Source organism: Macrobrachium nipponense, chromosome 1 (assembly GCF_015104395.2).
Source record: "Macrobrachium nipponense isolate FS-2020 chromosome 1, ASM1510439v2, whole genome shotgun sequence".
NCBI lineage: Eukaryota > Metazoa > Arthropoda > Malacostraca > Decapoda > Palaemonidae > Macrobrachium > Macrobrachium nipponense.
This window is the reverse complement of record NC_087200.1, coordinates 77015664-77029733: the sequence shown is the minus strand read 5'-3', so window position 1 is coordinate 77029733 and position 14070 is coordinate 77015664. Positions and strand designations below refer to the sequence as shown.

General features: G+C 38.0%; 1 protein-coding gene across 1 annotated transcript; it reads left to right on the top strand.

Moving 5' to 3' along the window:
- Positions 1 to 505: 505 nt before the first annotated feature.
- On the top strand, positions 506 to 11475 carry LOC135219391 (uncharacterized). The gene is made up of 2 exons (XM_064256128.1): positions 506 to 1068; positions 8131 to 11475. Exon 2 carries the CDS (start codon positions 8250 to 8252, stop codon positions 10962 to 10964), a length of 2715 nt encoding a protein of 904 aa, XP_064112198.1. The 5' UTR covers positions 506 to 1068; positions 8131 to 8249; the 3' UTR covers positions 10965 to 11475.
- The last annotated feature ends 2595 nt before the right edge of the window (positions 11476 to 14070 follow it).

Below are 14070 nucleotides of genomic sequence, written 5' to 3'. Positions count from 1 at the left end.
TCAGCTATGGTGTGATGACTAATACTTAGATGAATGTTCGCTTTTTTTTATTTTTAATATTGAGACACAAAGAGCCGCAGCTATAACAAAAAGTTACGAAACGACGTTATTTGAACCTATTCGTCCTTTTTAATTTTTTTTTTCTATTAGATATCGTTGTCTTGATCTCGTGGTAAGGACTTGATATCACCGAAAGGCTAAGTGGTAACTGGAGCCTCCGTAACACGCAATCAACCTTAACCACCTTTCGTTTTCTTAAACCGTCACAAATATCACCTCCACCATCGGTCAGATTGTCATCTTCCACGAGACGGATAGTATATACTACGGTACAGCTATAAAGATATTTGTCTCAGATTAAAAGTGAAAGCCAAGGGTTTTCGCAGATGCCCACGGCCCATTACGAAAGGGTATTATAGCTTTGACCTTGAGAGCGACACCTCCTTTCACTTCCTAAACCGACCAACTTTCGTCCCTTACTATCTCAGCTTCTCGTACTACTGCTTAGTTTGGTCTGGATTTTTCAAGTCAAGAGGACAAACTCCCTCGCGTTATTAGGTAAAATGGTGAAAGGATATTCTTTTACCACGCTGTGAGGATTAACTACTGTCCCGGAATCACGGCTGGTGACCAAAAGGATCATATTTGTTGTAACAGATCCCTCCACCGTGTTCGTTCGGAAATCCTAAGCCACGCCCCGTTCACGACGCTACCTCTCGATCTTGATCGTCTAAGTTTATTTAAAACATTCTGAAGATACTCATAAGAAGAATAAACTTCGCTTGATTAGCCTTGCACGCGAGCAAAACTGACAAACACGTAATTTTGAACTTAGGGAGGAAAGCTCGCCATTTCCCGCGTTCGCCAAAGAAGTATGTCGTCCCGTGACGTCATGGCCGAGGTTATATATACAGGTGGCTGGATTTCCTCGGCAGTACTTTCTCTTCTGCCGCTCCTTAGTTCGTACCTCTGAGGCGGTTGTGGTGTTCAAAGATACGCTTCTACATTAACAAAGATTATTGTGCCGTCTCTCCTTGGACACCGTTTTGGATTTGCGATGGATACAGGGTAAGTCAATGTGACAACCTACTAAAGCATGTCTGTTAAAATGACAGTATTCTTGCGGGAACTTCAACGCATCTCTCGTGCCTTAGACGTAACCCTAAATGTAATCCGAAGAAAGCCCTCTCCACCCTCCCTCTCACATGGACCCTCCCCCTCCCCTGTAACAACCCTTACCCTTTGTTTACCCTTGGAAGACTTTTCTCTATTCAATCCCATGTTGAAGATGCCCACCGTCGTTTAACGTCTCCATGCGAGTCCGCGTTTTTAATGACAGGTAAACAAACTCGGCAAAAGTAGGGTAAAATGCGGCGGCTTGTGGTTTTACCCCCACAGCTATTGTGTTTACAGCCCCCGAGGCAGCCAGTTTATGCATTATTATGCCGGATACGAGTTCTACCGTTTCCACTTTGGCGAGTCTCTTTTTTTCGAGAGAGAGAATTTCGCGATTGGCTTTCACGGATGGGTAGGTTTGCGTTGGCGTATTGTCAAGACAACCGCTACTGTATTATTATTAAAGGTAGGCAATTAGATTTCTGTGGATGTCCGTGTAATTAAGTGCGTTAAAAGTTGTCTTCAGGAATAGATAAATTAATTTTCTTTCTTTGCATAGATAAATGTTATAGTTTATTTATAGGTAGTAGTACATGTTTTAAGTTACATAATTAGTTATTTTTTCTGTGGATGCCTTCAACCTAAGTGCAAATAAAGAATACACTGTAGAGGAGTTAATAACTAATCAACTCGTCTTTGCACAAGGGTAACAATAAAACTTTAAATTTCAAACTTAAAACTCAGTCGCTTGTAGCCAAACAGATCGGGTTTTCGCCACTGGAAGCGTTTCTAGTTAAAGGAAACAAAGGTCCACGTGCGAGGAAAACGCAGAATGTAAGTGATTTCCAGCGATTGGCCAGAGTGGGGATTCTGTGTGTCGGAAAGAAACGTGAACGTGCAATCTCGGGGCAATCAATTTTCGCATCAAATATGGGAAGCGGTAGACCAGTGTGACATCATCACTTTTGAGTCCCCGTAAGTTGGAGACCGTAATCAATGTTCTCAGTCCGGTATGCCTGCGTTTGCTGTTGTAATATTTTGCTATAGTCCTACTCTGGTTAAACTGTGAATGTTTTTTCCATGCACATTTCAACTTCTTCGCTTACGAGCATATTCTGTGGATGTAAAGCAAGCTGATGACTTGGACTAATGAAATATAAATGCAAGTAAAATAAGGATTATAATTATTGATATTGATAATGACCTGGGTAAACAGACAAAGAACCCAATTGCACCTCTTGAGTGTGAGGCTCAGGTGACACAAGAGCGGGGTCAGTGACCTGGCAAATTCCCATTCGAGTTAGTAATAACATCATGTGGGCGGAACAAAGGAAATGCAGCTCTTGAAATAATAAAACTATTCTGAACATCGATAAACGAGACCGATTAGTTTATTGAAACTTTACCGTTTCTCAAACGTTAGCTCCTCGCCCACAGGGAACGCCAGGACCCTCTGGTTGTCCCACACGTTTCGACAAGTGACCCCTGTGAACTTTCTACGGTCATAAAGTCAGCTCTCTCTCTCTCTCTCTCTCTCTCTCTCTCTCTCTCTCTCTCTCTCTCTCTCTCTCTCTCTCTCTCTCCTATTTATCAATTTTAAACTCGTGGTAAAGAAGGGCCATTATTATTATTATTTTTTAAGTTAGTCGAAAAGATGGCTTCAATATTTATTGCACAGTTGAAATACCCTGACTAAAGTAGTTGAAATAATCTTAATTCTCTCTCTCTCTCTCTCTCTCTCTCTCTCTCTCTCTCTCTCTCTCTCTCTCTCTCTGTCGGTCTACTCGTAGGTAATGGAATGTTAAGAATTTAATTTCATCAGTATTACCTCAACGAATTCTTTCGAATATTTCCAATATCGCTTTTACCATGCACCTAAACCGGAAATTAATCCATTGGGTTTTGAAATTAAGATTATTTGGGTGGTGACTACAATACTCAAACTATTATTTATCAAGACATTAACCGAAAATATTCTTGAAAATAAAGACTGAAACTCACGAGCCTGAAAGAAACAGGCTTGTTAATGGTTGTGGTCGAGGAAGCATAACTGTGGTCTGTCTGGTGCGAAGGCAGAACTAGTTTCGTTTGGAATAAATACCGGGGCCTTACTGTGCTCGAACACATGTTCACTATTTTCCCTAAATTAATGAGTGGTGTGGACTTTGTTTAACCTAGTCTGAAACATTTAAAATCGTAAATTAGTTTTCATGGTCACTATAACCCATATTGTTTTAGTGTTCATTTTTTAAAATAATCCTTAAGGGGATATCCAATATCATTAATGAACTGGCCCTCTCTCTCTCTCTCTCTCTTTGTACAACTTGCTTTACGATGCGTTTTTGTATCTTAACATGGCAGAATTTTGGTGTACAGATTTAAATCTCTTAAGGATTGCTTATCCTGAGTCTCTAACAGTGAATTTCATTTAAGTTACCACAATATAGTGCCTTAGTTGCCGTTTTATTTTTTTTAATGATAAACGCTCAACCTCTCTAAGATAGTTGGGTAGACGAGCAGTCAAACTGGTTTTACCATGTGAACAGGTAACTTCTATGCACTACCCACAAGGGAGATGTTATAGTTTATTCACCGTTATTGGCATGGACGAGACTTTGATCAACAGTCAATTTTTCAAGCGCGTGGACAGGACGGTATTATTTAAATGGTGAGACAGCATTACCTTAAAGATAAAATCCTTAGAATAGTACTTGGGTTTTCAATATTTACTCTTTGCGACAGAAACAAAGATAAACTACCTAAATGACGGCTCTCCTATACTGATGTAAACATTAATTTTTTACTTTGCTAACATTTGGGTAAAAACAAAATAACTATACCTACCGGGGTAAGTTTTCAGGAATGATGCATTCGGTAAGGGGACTAGCTAGGAATGTTCAACCCCGGCCCCTACCTCCCACGGGGGCCCCTTACCCCTATCAGAGGTGTGTGTGTGTGTGCGCGTGCGCGTGTTCAATATGATTTGTATACAATTACGAAAGGGAGTTAATCATAAAGGCATTTTTGAAGTTTTTTTCAACAGAAATTCTCGCCAGTGTTGCCTTTCCACTGGATGTATTATAATAAATGTAATTTCTTTTGCAATAAGAACATTTAAATATAATTAGTAAGTTCTCAGGGACAACCTTGAACCTTGCAATTAAACAGTAACAACTCTTTCTCTGTCTGAATGGGGAAGGGAGATTAATTGTTTTGTAATTAGCACCTCCTTGCGACCTACCAGTGGCAATGAAGACGGAAACTATACAACGTAATATTTCATGTGGCAGGCTCTTGAGAGAGGGAGCGAGAGAGAGAGCGAGAGAGAGAGAGAGAGAGAGAGAGAGAGAGAGAGAGAGATGCTGGGGGGGGGGGGGGCAGTTTAAAACATGCTTTCTTTGACAATATATCTTAGGGTTAAAAAAACAAAAGAGAGGATGGCAAAAGTATGTTGAAATGTACCACTCCACAGAGGAAGTTGGATGGTATTGTTTGGCCACTTGAAAGTCGTGTGGTACTACCAAGGAAGGAAGGTGGAAATATATTATATATGGCCTATGATAATACTACTGGAACAACAATAGGTGTAAAATACTGTACAGCTACTTTCATTTGACAATACGTGTTACCTTCAACTTCGTTGTTTTATGTCTACCTCAACATAATTGCGTATTGTTAACTTATGTACACGTACACAATATACTAACACCATCAATACTGCGATTTGTTCACAAAAATCCCAATGTATATAGGTATGTACTAATATCAGAAGCTTCCCGGTCCATCTGCCATTTCGACGAAACTTCTATCAATGGCGTTGGTTCCGATTAGCTTACGGTCATTATGGTTCAGACAATCTCGGGAAGATGCTTTCTTTTGGCCATTTTCCGCAAACTCGTTCAAAACTCAAATTCTGCCAATTCCCTTCAGAGCCTGTGGCTCTCGATTGAGTATCGTATGCAATGATGTCATCCCGTATGATTTCCTTAAAAAGTGGGCTGGGTATAAAGTCATTATGGTTACTATTTCCTTGAAGCCTCCTCTACTTATTTATTCCATTATTTAATGTTTGTAGAGAGCTCGTATTGATGTTGAATGCCTATGGATAATTTCTTTTTTTTTCTTTTGCTGGTCGCCTTAATTCAAATTTGGGATATTTTCTTTATAAATTTGCTGAAGTTCATGGTCTTATAGTCATGTTCCGGAATTGAGCAAATTCAAAATAATAATAATACTCGAACGTCTGATTTTATAGAGCATTCGTCATCCCAACTTGAATTCTTGGCGCAACAAATGATTTCGTGCATTCCAGATTGGGCCTTATGACATTTTTTATTTCACGGTTGTTGCTGTCTCCTACAACTTATCTCTTATTCCCTCATCCTGCCATCATGCGTAAGATAAGCTCTCAAATGCCTGCAGTACACATTCGTTCGTTAACGGTGCCAATCTTCCTTCTGAATTTCCTCTGCTCTCATAACCTTAATCTTGACATAATTTTTTTCTTTCATAATATAAAGGAACCTCGATACAGTAGTTGCTCCTTTCATGCCCTTATGGCACAATTTTTTCTTTCATTTGTTGCTTACACACTTCATAAACTATATCATCATTCCATCACTGATAGAGATATAACGTTCTCTTTAATGATTCGTTTAGCTCCCATATTCATTTTAAACAGTAATGGCGCATAACTGCATTGCAGTACATAAACCCAATTCTTTGTTCTCTTTGAAGATTCTTGATACCACTTAATGACTTGGTCTTGATTGTGTCATTCCACAAAATTGCTTCCTGATCCTTCATTTGTCTAGAGGGAAGATTTATCATGTTGCCTGTCGCACATCGATTCCTTTCCTAAAAAGTGTCTGGAAATTTTTCATATGCTTCTTGCACTCTCCTCATTGACTTTTTCCGTAATGCAGACCGTTGGAGTAGGTGGTGGCATGTTTCATATTAGTTTTCAGCGTAACACTTGGCCTCGTAGTCAAGACTACTATTGCTACTTCATTACCCCATTACGGTATGTTACTTGAAATGCCTACAGTTCCTTGCGCCTGTCCATCTCCCTATCTTCAGCTTTTCTTTACATCGTGACTATACTATAGCCCTTTCGTGAACTGTTTCTCATTAAACCTGTTCACACGCAAACTGAATTGCCATAAACACCATCTGATTTGGTAAAATTTTAAGGGTTAAAAGTTCCATTTGTCCAATAATATTTGTGACTTAGCTAGCATTAAATCATCTATCCAATTCTCACCAGCCAATATATTTTCCATGAGCTTATATTGGAAGCTTACTTCCAAAATTCCTTCTCATCGAAGTTATCAATATGCGTCCCAAAGGTTAGTGATGTATAAATCTTCAGTTTTTACATTTCTCCAGCATTTGGTCATTTCTTTATCTTTTTTCCTGTATAATTTATCTTGAGTTTTAGTACAGTATCACTAACTGATCTTGCACATTTGCACTAGACTGCCATAAAACTAGTCACAAAAATTCTTATACCTCGTTACTTTCTGGGCAGCATTTATACACCCATATTGTGTTTCCACCTGATCGGCGCTATCACATTTAACGTAGATGCAACAAAATTAATTTCTTAAATTACCAACTGTGAACTTTTATTTCTAGCAGTTAAAAGCATTAATGCAGTGCTGGTGACCTTCGGCCTGACACCTTATAATGCAGATATGTATGTGGACTTTCAGACACTCCTAGGTGGTTTGGGTCCCCTAGGAAAAATATATAAAGCTAGCATGGGGTGGGGCGGACTTGTGCAAATGATCCACCACCACGAAAGATGTTTAATATGTTTCTTAAGGGTTTGCATTCTTCTCCTAGTGGTGCTTGTCTAGACTGATTCTACCTAAATTTTTATAAGATATAAGTGAAGTATATCTTATGTTAACCAGACCACTGAGCTGATTAACAGCTCTCCTACGGCTGGCCCAAAGGATTATATTTTTATTTACGTGGCTAGGAACCAATTAGTTACCTAGGAACGGGACCTACAGTTTGTGGGATCTGAACCACATTATATCGAGAAATGAATTTGCCACCACAAATACATTCCTCCGATTCCGCGCTCGGCAGCAGCTGGGAGCGAACTCGGGCTAACAGATTAGTAGGTGAGTATGCAACTGATTCGTGGGTTCTTCTTCATAAGCAAAAATGTTCTGAAAAAAAAAAAAACTAAAATTTTGGTTCGTGTGATTCAGAACTGGTATCACACTAATGTATTTGCAACTGTGGAATTCTAGCAGGAATTCCTTTTAGTACTGTACATGTGCTCATTCTCTTTCTTCTATCTCACTTTCCACCCTCTCCTATTAATTGATTCGTAGTGGATCTGCGAGATTTTCTTTTTTACAGTAAATTCTCATATCATACTGAAGGACATCATAGGTCCCAGTGCTTTGTCTATTGCCTAATTTCTATATCCAATTCTATAATCGCAAATGCATGTGTTTTCATAACTTGCAATGTGCATTGTCATGAATTCTTTTAAGTTTTACCTCCAGTCATTACTAATTCAATCATTTAATTTAATACTTGGTCCTTTGCACATCGCAACCTTTTGAATCGCACTACTTCGTTTATTGTCATTTTTGACACTAACAAGAGCTGAAATCCTCTGTAGCCTCAACATTACCTTCAATTTTTGAATTGCATAAGTCCTGACTAGTTACATTCATATCCATATGTAGTGGCATGGGTAGTAAATAGTACTCTTATTTGCACCATATTAATTTACAATGCATTGATTACATGAAAATATCATTATCACAGAAGACATAATTAAGTATTAGGTATTTTGAAGAAAGTCTGCTTTGATTGAAAAAATTTCCAATCAGGGCAATCTCCAAATTGTTTTTGTTCAAAGAAACTGCTTGTCTTAGTTTATTTCTTCACTATTATTTAATAAAGAAGTCTTATTTGCAAAAGAAAAAAATAATAGTATAGTGTTCCGTAATCATAATTTATATATATATTATTTTTTATTTTCAGATACTATTCAAGACTTATATACCCCACTTCAGGAGAATCATGCTGAATAAAAGATATTGCAGAGCAGTCATCAGTGCCCTAATATGCTTTTTATGAAAGGGAATTCTATATAACAGAAAATGGCATTTATTAGTTTTGCAAAGGTAGCATTGCTGTATGCAACAGCATTTGCCTCAGTCGAGTTGTGCATTGGCTTTGGATACCCTGATTTATTAGCCATGAATGCAACGTGCCCTCCAAAAGACACTTGTAAAATTGTTGGTAAAGGACCTCGTCTTGATGAATCCAGTAACTGGAAATACAGAAACTGTTTCTGTGACGACTTGTGCTCCAAGCATGGAGACTGTTGCCTTGATGCTAATGCATATGTAGCCGAAGAACAAGCAAAGACTGTGGATGATTATGAGTGTGTAAAACTGACTCAGTTCGGTTCTCTGTATATGATGGGGGAATGTCTCCCAGGTTGGAGTGATCCAGTAATTGCTGAACGATGCACAGGCCCATTAGAAAAGGGTAGTGATCCTCTTTTGGAAATGCCTGTCACAAGCTTAGAAACTTACGTGACTTATAAAAATTATTTTTGTGCAGTTTGCAACAATGACACAAGTTCCTATGAAATTTGGAAAGCCCGTCTTGAGTGTCCAACTCTAGAACAGTACCAGAAGGTACACAAGAACTTAACTATGGAATTTGTGCTACATGAAATTACTTATAAAGATATGAATTGGGGTTTGCATGTTCATGATGAGGGAGGTTATGTGTTTCACAACTGTTATGTTTACCCAGTTATGCCTGTGACTGTAACTCATATGGTTCGGCCCTGCGTTCAGGATGTGATTAAAACTTGTCCATTGACGTGGATAGATGAAAAAGTTGAAGATCTCTGCTTATCTTATACAGCAGTAAGGTATAAGTTTGATCAACCATATAGAAATATTCATTGTGCACTTTGTAATGGTGTTGATTTGGAGTCAACATTTTGCATAAATAGAGAATTTTTCAGGGAGTTCTTCTTAGATTCATTTAATAATCAGTCTTTTGCATTGCTACTGGATTTTAAAGACAGAACAGGTGGCAATATAGTTGGATCTACCACAACTTGTCAATTAGGGGAGGTTTTTGATCCATTTTTCAAGAAATGTAGAAGGGTTATTTGTGGGAAAAGTAGTCAAGAATATAGGTTTGGTCGTTGTGTCGACATGGAGCTTCCAAAGCTGGTTAGTACTGAGGTAACCACAACTGCTACAACCTTAGGTACACAACCTCCAGTTGCTAATAAAACTAGACTTTCAGTCCCAAATAAACCAGAATTAAGCACAGTTTCTCAAGTAAACAAATCTAACAACACAGCTTATTCCATTCTTGACAGCCCAATTAATCCCATTATTAATAGCTCAGCCTTTAATACCAATGTGTCATCAAATACTAATGAAACAGTGTCTGTAATTTTAAGCACTGAATCACCACTGCTCATCACAACAGCTGTTGTAGATTCCAAAGTAAAGCCTATGCTGAATGGAAGTGATGTAAAACCTATGCTAAATGAAAGTGATGAAAGGGCGGAAGTTAGGAAAATTCCTTCAGATGCTAATGATGATTTTGGAGAAAATGTCACTCCATCAATTCCCAATGATTTAAGTACCAATTTGATTAACACTTCATCCGAGGCTGAAATTGACAATGGTACTACACCTGCTTGGTTTCTGCCCTGCGAGAAGTTTTTCTTGCCAAAAGAAGAGTACGTTGTGGGTGAGAATGGAACTGTAGTAGTTGAAAAATACCAACGTACTTACGAACCAAATGAATATGAGCTTAGTGAGGGTGGAATTTTAGTGTGTATAATTCGGACTGAAACGGAAAAATTTTCAAGCATAATGGGATGGGTAACCCTTGGTGGTCTTGGGCTTTCCTGCGTATGCCTTTTGCTCCACCTTATCGCATTCTTGATTGTACCAGAACTACGGAACCTTTCTGGAAAAAACCTTTCCTCTCTCTGTTTAGTTCTCCTTGGTGCCTTCTCCTCCTTTATTCTGAGTACATTTGGAGAACCAGGTGGAAAAGAATGTTTCATTTTGGCAATCTTTATGTATTACTTCTTTTTGTCTTCATTTTTTTGGGTAAACATAATGGCATTTGATGTTTGGAGAACATTAAGTTTAGCTACTACTGAACTTAGAGTTAGTGCAGGAGGTCAGTGCTGTAAGTTTATGGTTTATGTTGTTTATGGATGGCTATTTCCAGCAACTGTAGTAATTGGTGTGTTGCTGTTGGATATAATAAGGCCTGAATTTTTGCCTGACCAATATTACCCAGCTTTTGGCGAATACTGGTGCTGGTTTGGTCATCGTAAAGCTCTGCTAGTGTTTTTTGCAGCTCCATTGATGACTATAATGGTGCTGAATATCATCTTGTTTATTTTGTCTGCACGTATTATAGCAAACACAATGGAGTCCACAGCAAAAATGACGAGTTGCGCTCCCTACCAGAGTCAGTTCAAGCTGTATATGCGTTTAGCATTGTTGATGGGATTGACATGGATAAGTGGTATTGTAGCAGGATATTTACAGGTAGAAGCCATTTGGTACATTTTTGTACTGCTGAATACACTGCAAGGAGTATTTATCTTCTTGGCATTTACTTGCACAAGAAAAGTCTGGCATACAATTCGTTGTGGTTGCTGTAGACGGATAGGAAAGAACAGATCTTGGGTTTGTAGGAGTTATTCGTCTAGTAAACAGGGACTTCAGTCAACCAATTCCAACACATCAAACCTGTCTCAGACATTATCTCCCACCTCTCCATTTTCTGCAAATGCTCAGAATTCTTCTAGTTAATAAACCAAAGTAACATCCACAGCAGAAGTGTTTATTTTTAATTTAAAAAATAATAACACAGTGGACTCTGTGTAGTGCAGAAATTTCTGCAGCCTCTTTGTACAAATGTAGAAACTTAGTATTTTGTAAAATTTCTTTTAGTAGAAATGTGTTTAATGCTATTGTGTATATAAGTTTCAGAAAATGGCATTGTGCTTTAACTGTATATTTTTTGTAATATTTTTTAGTCATTTTCCATATACTCAAGTCATAGGTGATAATTACTATTTTTATACCAAATCTCTTTAGCAATTAGAACAAGTACTTTGTCATTTAGTTGGAAAAGCCTGTGATGAAGAAAACAGTGACTTTAAGAAATTGTGCCATATAGTATGTACTGTATTCTGACTGGATATTCAAAAAATGATGTAAGATTTGTCAAATAAAAGATAATTTTAATTTTTCAATTCTGTTTACTTTGTTACAGGTAATATCAGCTTGTGTCAATGTATGCAATAAACCAAATACAATTTGTGTGGTTTGATTTTCCTTTGAAGAGAGCAGATCCTTGTTAAGATCTGCTGCTGTTTGGCAATTCAGTCTCCTAAAGGCTTGCCATTCTGTAAAATATAAGTATTCTTCCTCAAGACAAAAGTGACGGTTGACCTGAAACCAAAATATGAAAAGGTTTTCCAATTTCATGTATGGTGAAAAATTTGAGGGTAAACTATCCCTTTAAGGTGTTATAAAACTTATAGTATTTACTGTTGCAAGGAGGAAATAAACTGACCTAAAAAGAGCATGCTGAAACATCGTTCTGAGGAAACTCGAGTAGAGTAATACATGTATTCACCATTAGATAAATAATTAATACATTGTTAAATACAATAAGAGTTAAGTACGCTTTATAACTGTGTTCATCTCTTGATAATTAGGACAAACTTGCTACAAAATACCACCAGCAACAAGGCAGACCACTCAAGCAACAGCTTGCTATCCAAATTAGACCGGTGGAATGGCAAATTTAATTAGAAATTTTGAACCTCCTTGTACAATTTGTTTATGATTGTATCCTAATATAAAACACAAATTAGATCTCTTAAATAGATTCATAACTTCTTGACACAGCTATTCTGCTGAAAGCAAAGCAAAGATTCCCCTAAACGCTAATCTTGGAAGACACGGCAGCCATGGAAAAAAGCAACTTTTCAAAGGAAAATTTTTCCAACTAAAGTGGAACACCTGTATTGGGGGGGGGGGGTGGGGGGGGGAGTGCGTTCCAGACCCTCCCGCAAATTGGTAGAATCCACGAATATTTAGAATCCTTATAAAAAGGTTAAAAACTGCCTTGATCAGTTAAAACACAAGAAAAGCCCAATTAAAATGCTTATACCTGGATTTTCATAATAGTTTAATTGCAAAGTGCATGGTATTTAATGAAAATACAGTAATTTGCAGATATTTCTCATTGAAAAATACCGATTTACTGAATGCCTGTTGAACTAATATATCATTGGTATCCATCCTTCTATCAACTGCAACGTCTATTACACCTTTTGGTAACAAAATTGTGACTAAAGGTGCGTCCACACGGTCGAACAATGTCCGTTGGACAAACATTGTTACCAATTAACAATTGTCTTCCAGTCTTTGCCATGCGAGCAGAGTAAAAACAGTGGTATACAGCCTCATCTGGTACCACCGTTTGTTGCCAGATCTATTTCCATCGTTTCAGCGCTTATGACGTCATCCTGCTTCACCTATGATATGGTAACAATGTTTGTCCGTCGAACATTATTCGACCGTGTGGACGCACTTTTAATGGCCTGTCCAGATGAGCGGGCGTGATCACCGGGGAGCGCGGTAGTGGGGCAAATTCTGCCAGGCTTACCCGTGAATGTTGTCCACACGGCAGAGTTTGACCCATGAGCGGACATGCCAACGATGCCAGTACACTGTCGAGTGTCGTACGAAAAACGTGGTGGCTAGTATTGCTCAGAAAAGAAACTGTTGTGCTGCATAATAATTTGCGCATGTATAAAGAAAGTGACATGAGTGTGGTGCAAAGATTGGCTAAATAGGAGAGATTACGGGAGCCATATAACAATAGTACGTAACTACAATATGCTTATGAACATGATTATAGAAACAACTATATGAGAATGAGTGTAAGTATATACATTCCATCAAGGCCACCGATTCCATACACACTTGGCAAAGGTAAAGCCATGCATCCTTAAACAAGATACAAACATGCGACACAGCAAAACAGCAGAGGTTCGATTGGAAGCAAAGCTGACATTTTCTAGCAATAGAGAGAGAGAGAGAGAGAGAGAGAGGGAGGGGGGCTTGAATAGATATAAAGAAATAACACTAAGAGAGATTAAGACTGGAATTCGAGCAGAAATGAAGTAACTACTAAAACGGTCTACAAGAGCGATAGAGACTGATAATTCGAATAGAAATGAAGCAAAAGTTACTAAAACGGACCGAGAGAGAGAGAGACTGGAATTACTATGAAGTAAAATTGCCAAATGAACAGCTGCTTTTTTTAAAATTTCATAATGACAGTAGACATTTGGGCAAACGACCTTGTTTTAATCTCAGCGTCAATAAACTACGGGCTATAGACACGTAAAAGCCATTAGGAACATCTTAGAAAAAACAGGGAATTTAACATTTTGTTAACTTCTTCAACAGTATTTCATTCGCTCCTTGACAATATCTTAGTAAAGACGAAAGTGCTTGGATTTCTGACTATCATTTTCTTGTGGTATTTGCTTATCTAATGATAGAAATTTCACCTTTTCAATATTTCGGAAATCGACTAACATGGCCTCTTTTGTTCACTACTACTCCAATCACCATCAAAATGTTAAATTCTCTGTTTTTTCTGGTATGTTCCTACGGGGTTTACGTGTCTGTAGCCCGCAGTTTATTGACGCTGAGATTAAAACTATTTATGATATTGCACTGAAACTTGAATATCCAAGGACTTTTGTACATGTGGCACGGAAAAGAGCTAGAAAAACATTTTATTTAACTAATGACAAACTTAAATTTAGTAAGCATAACATTCTAAAATTACCCTATGATGAAAGGTTTTAGAAATTCCTAGAATTTTAAA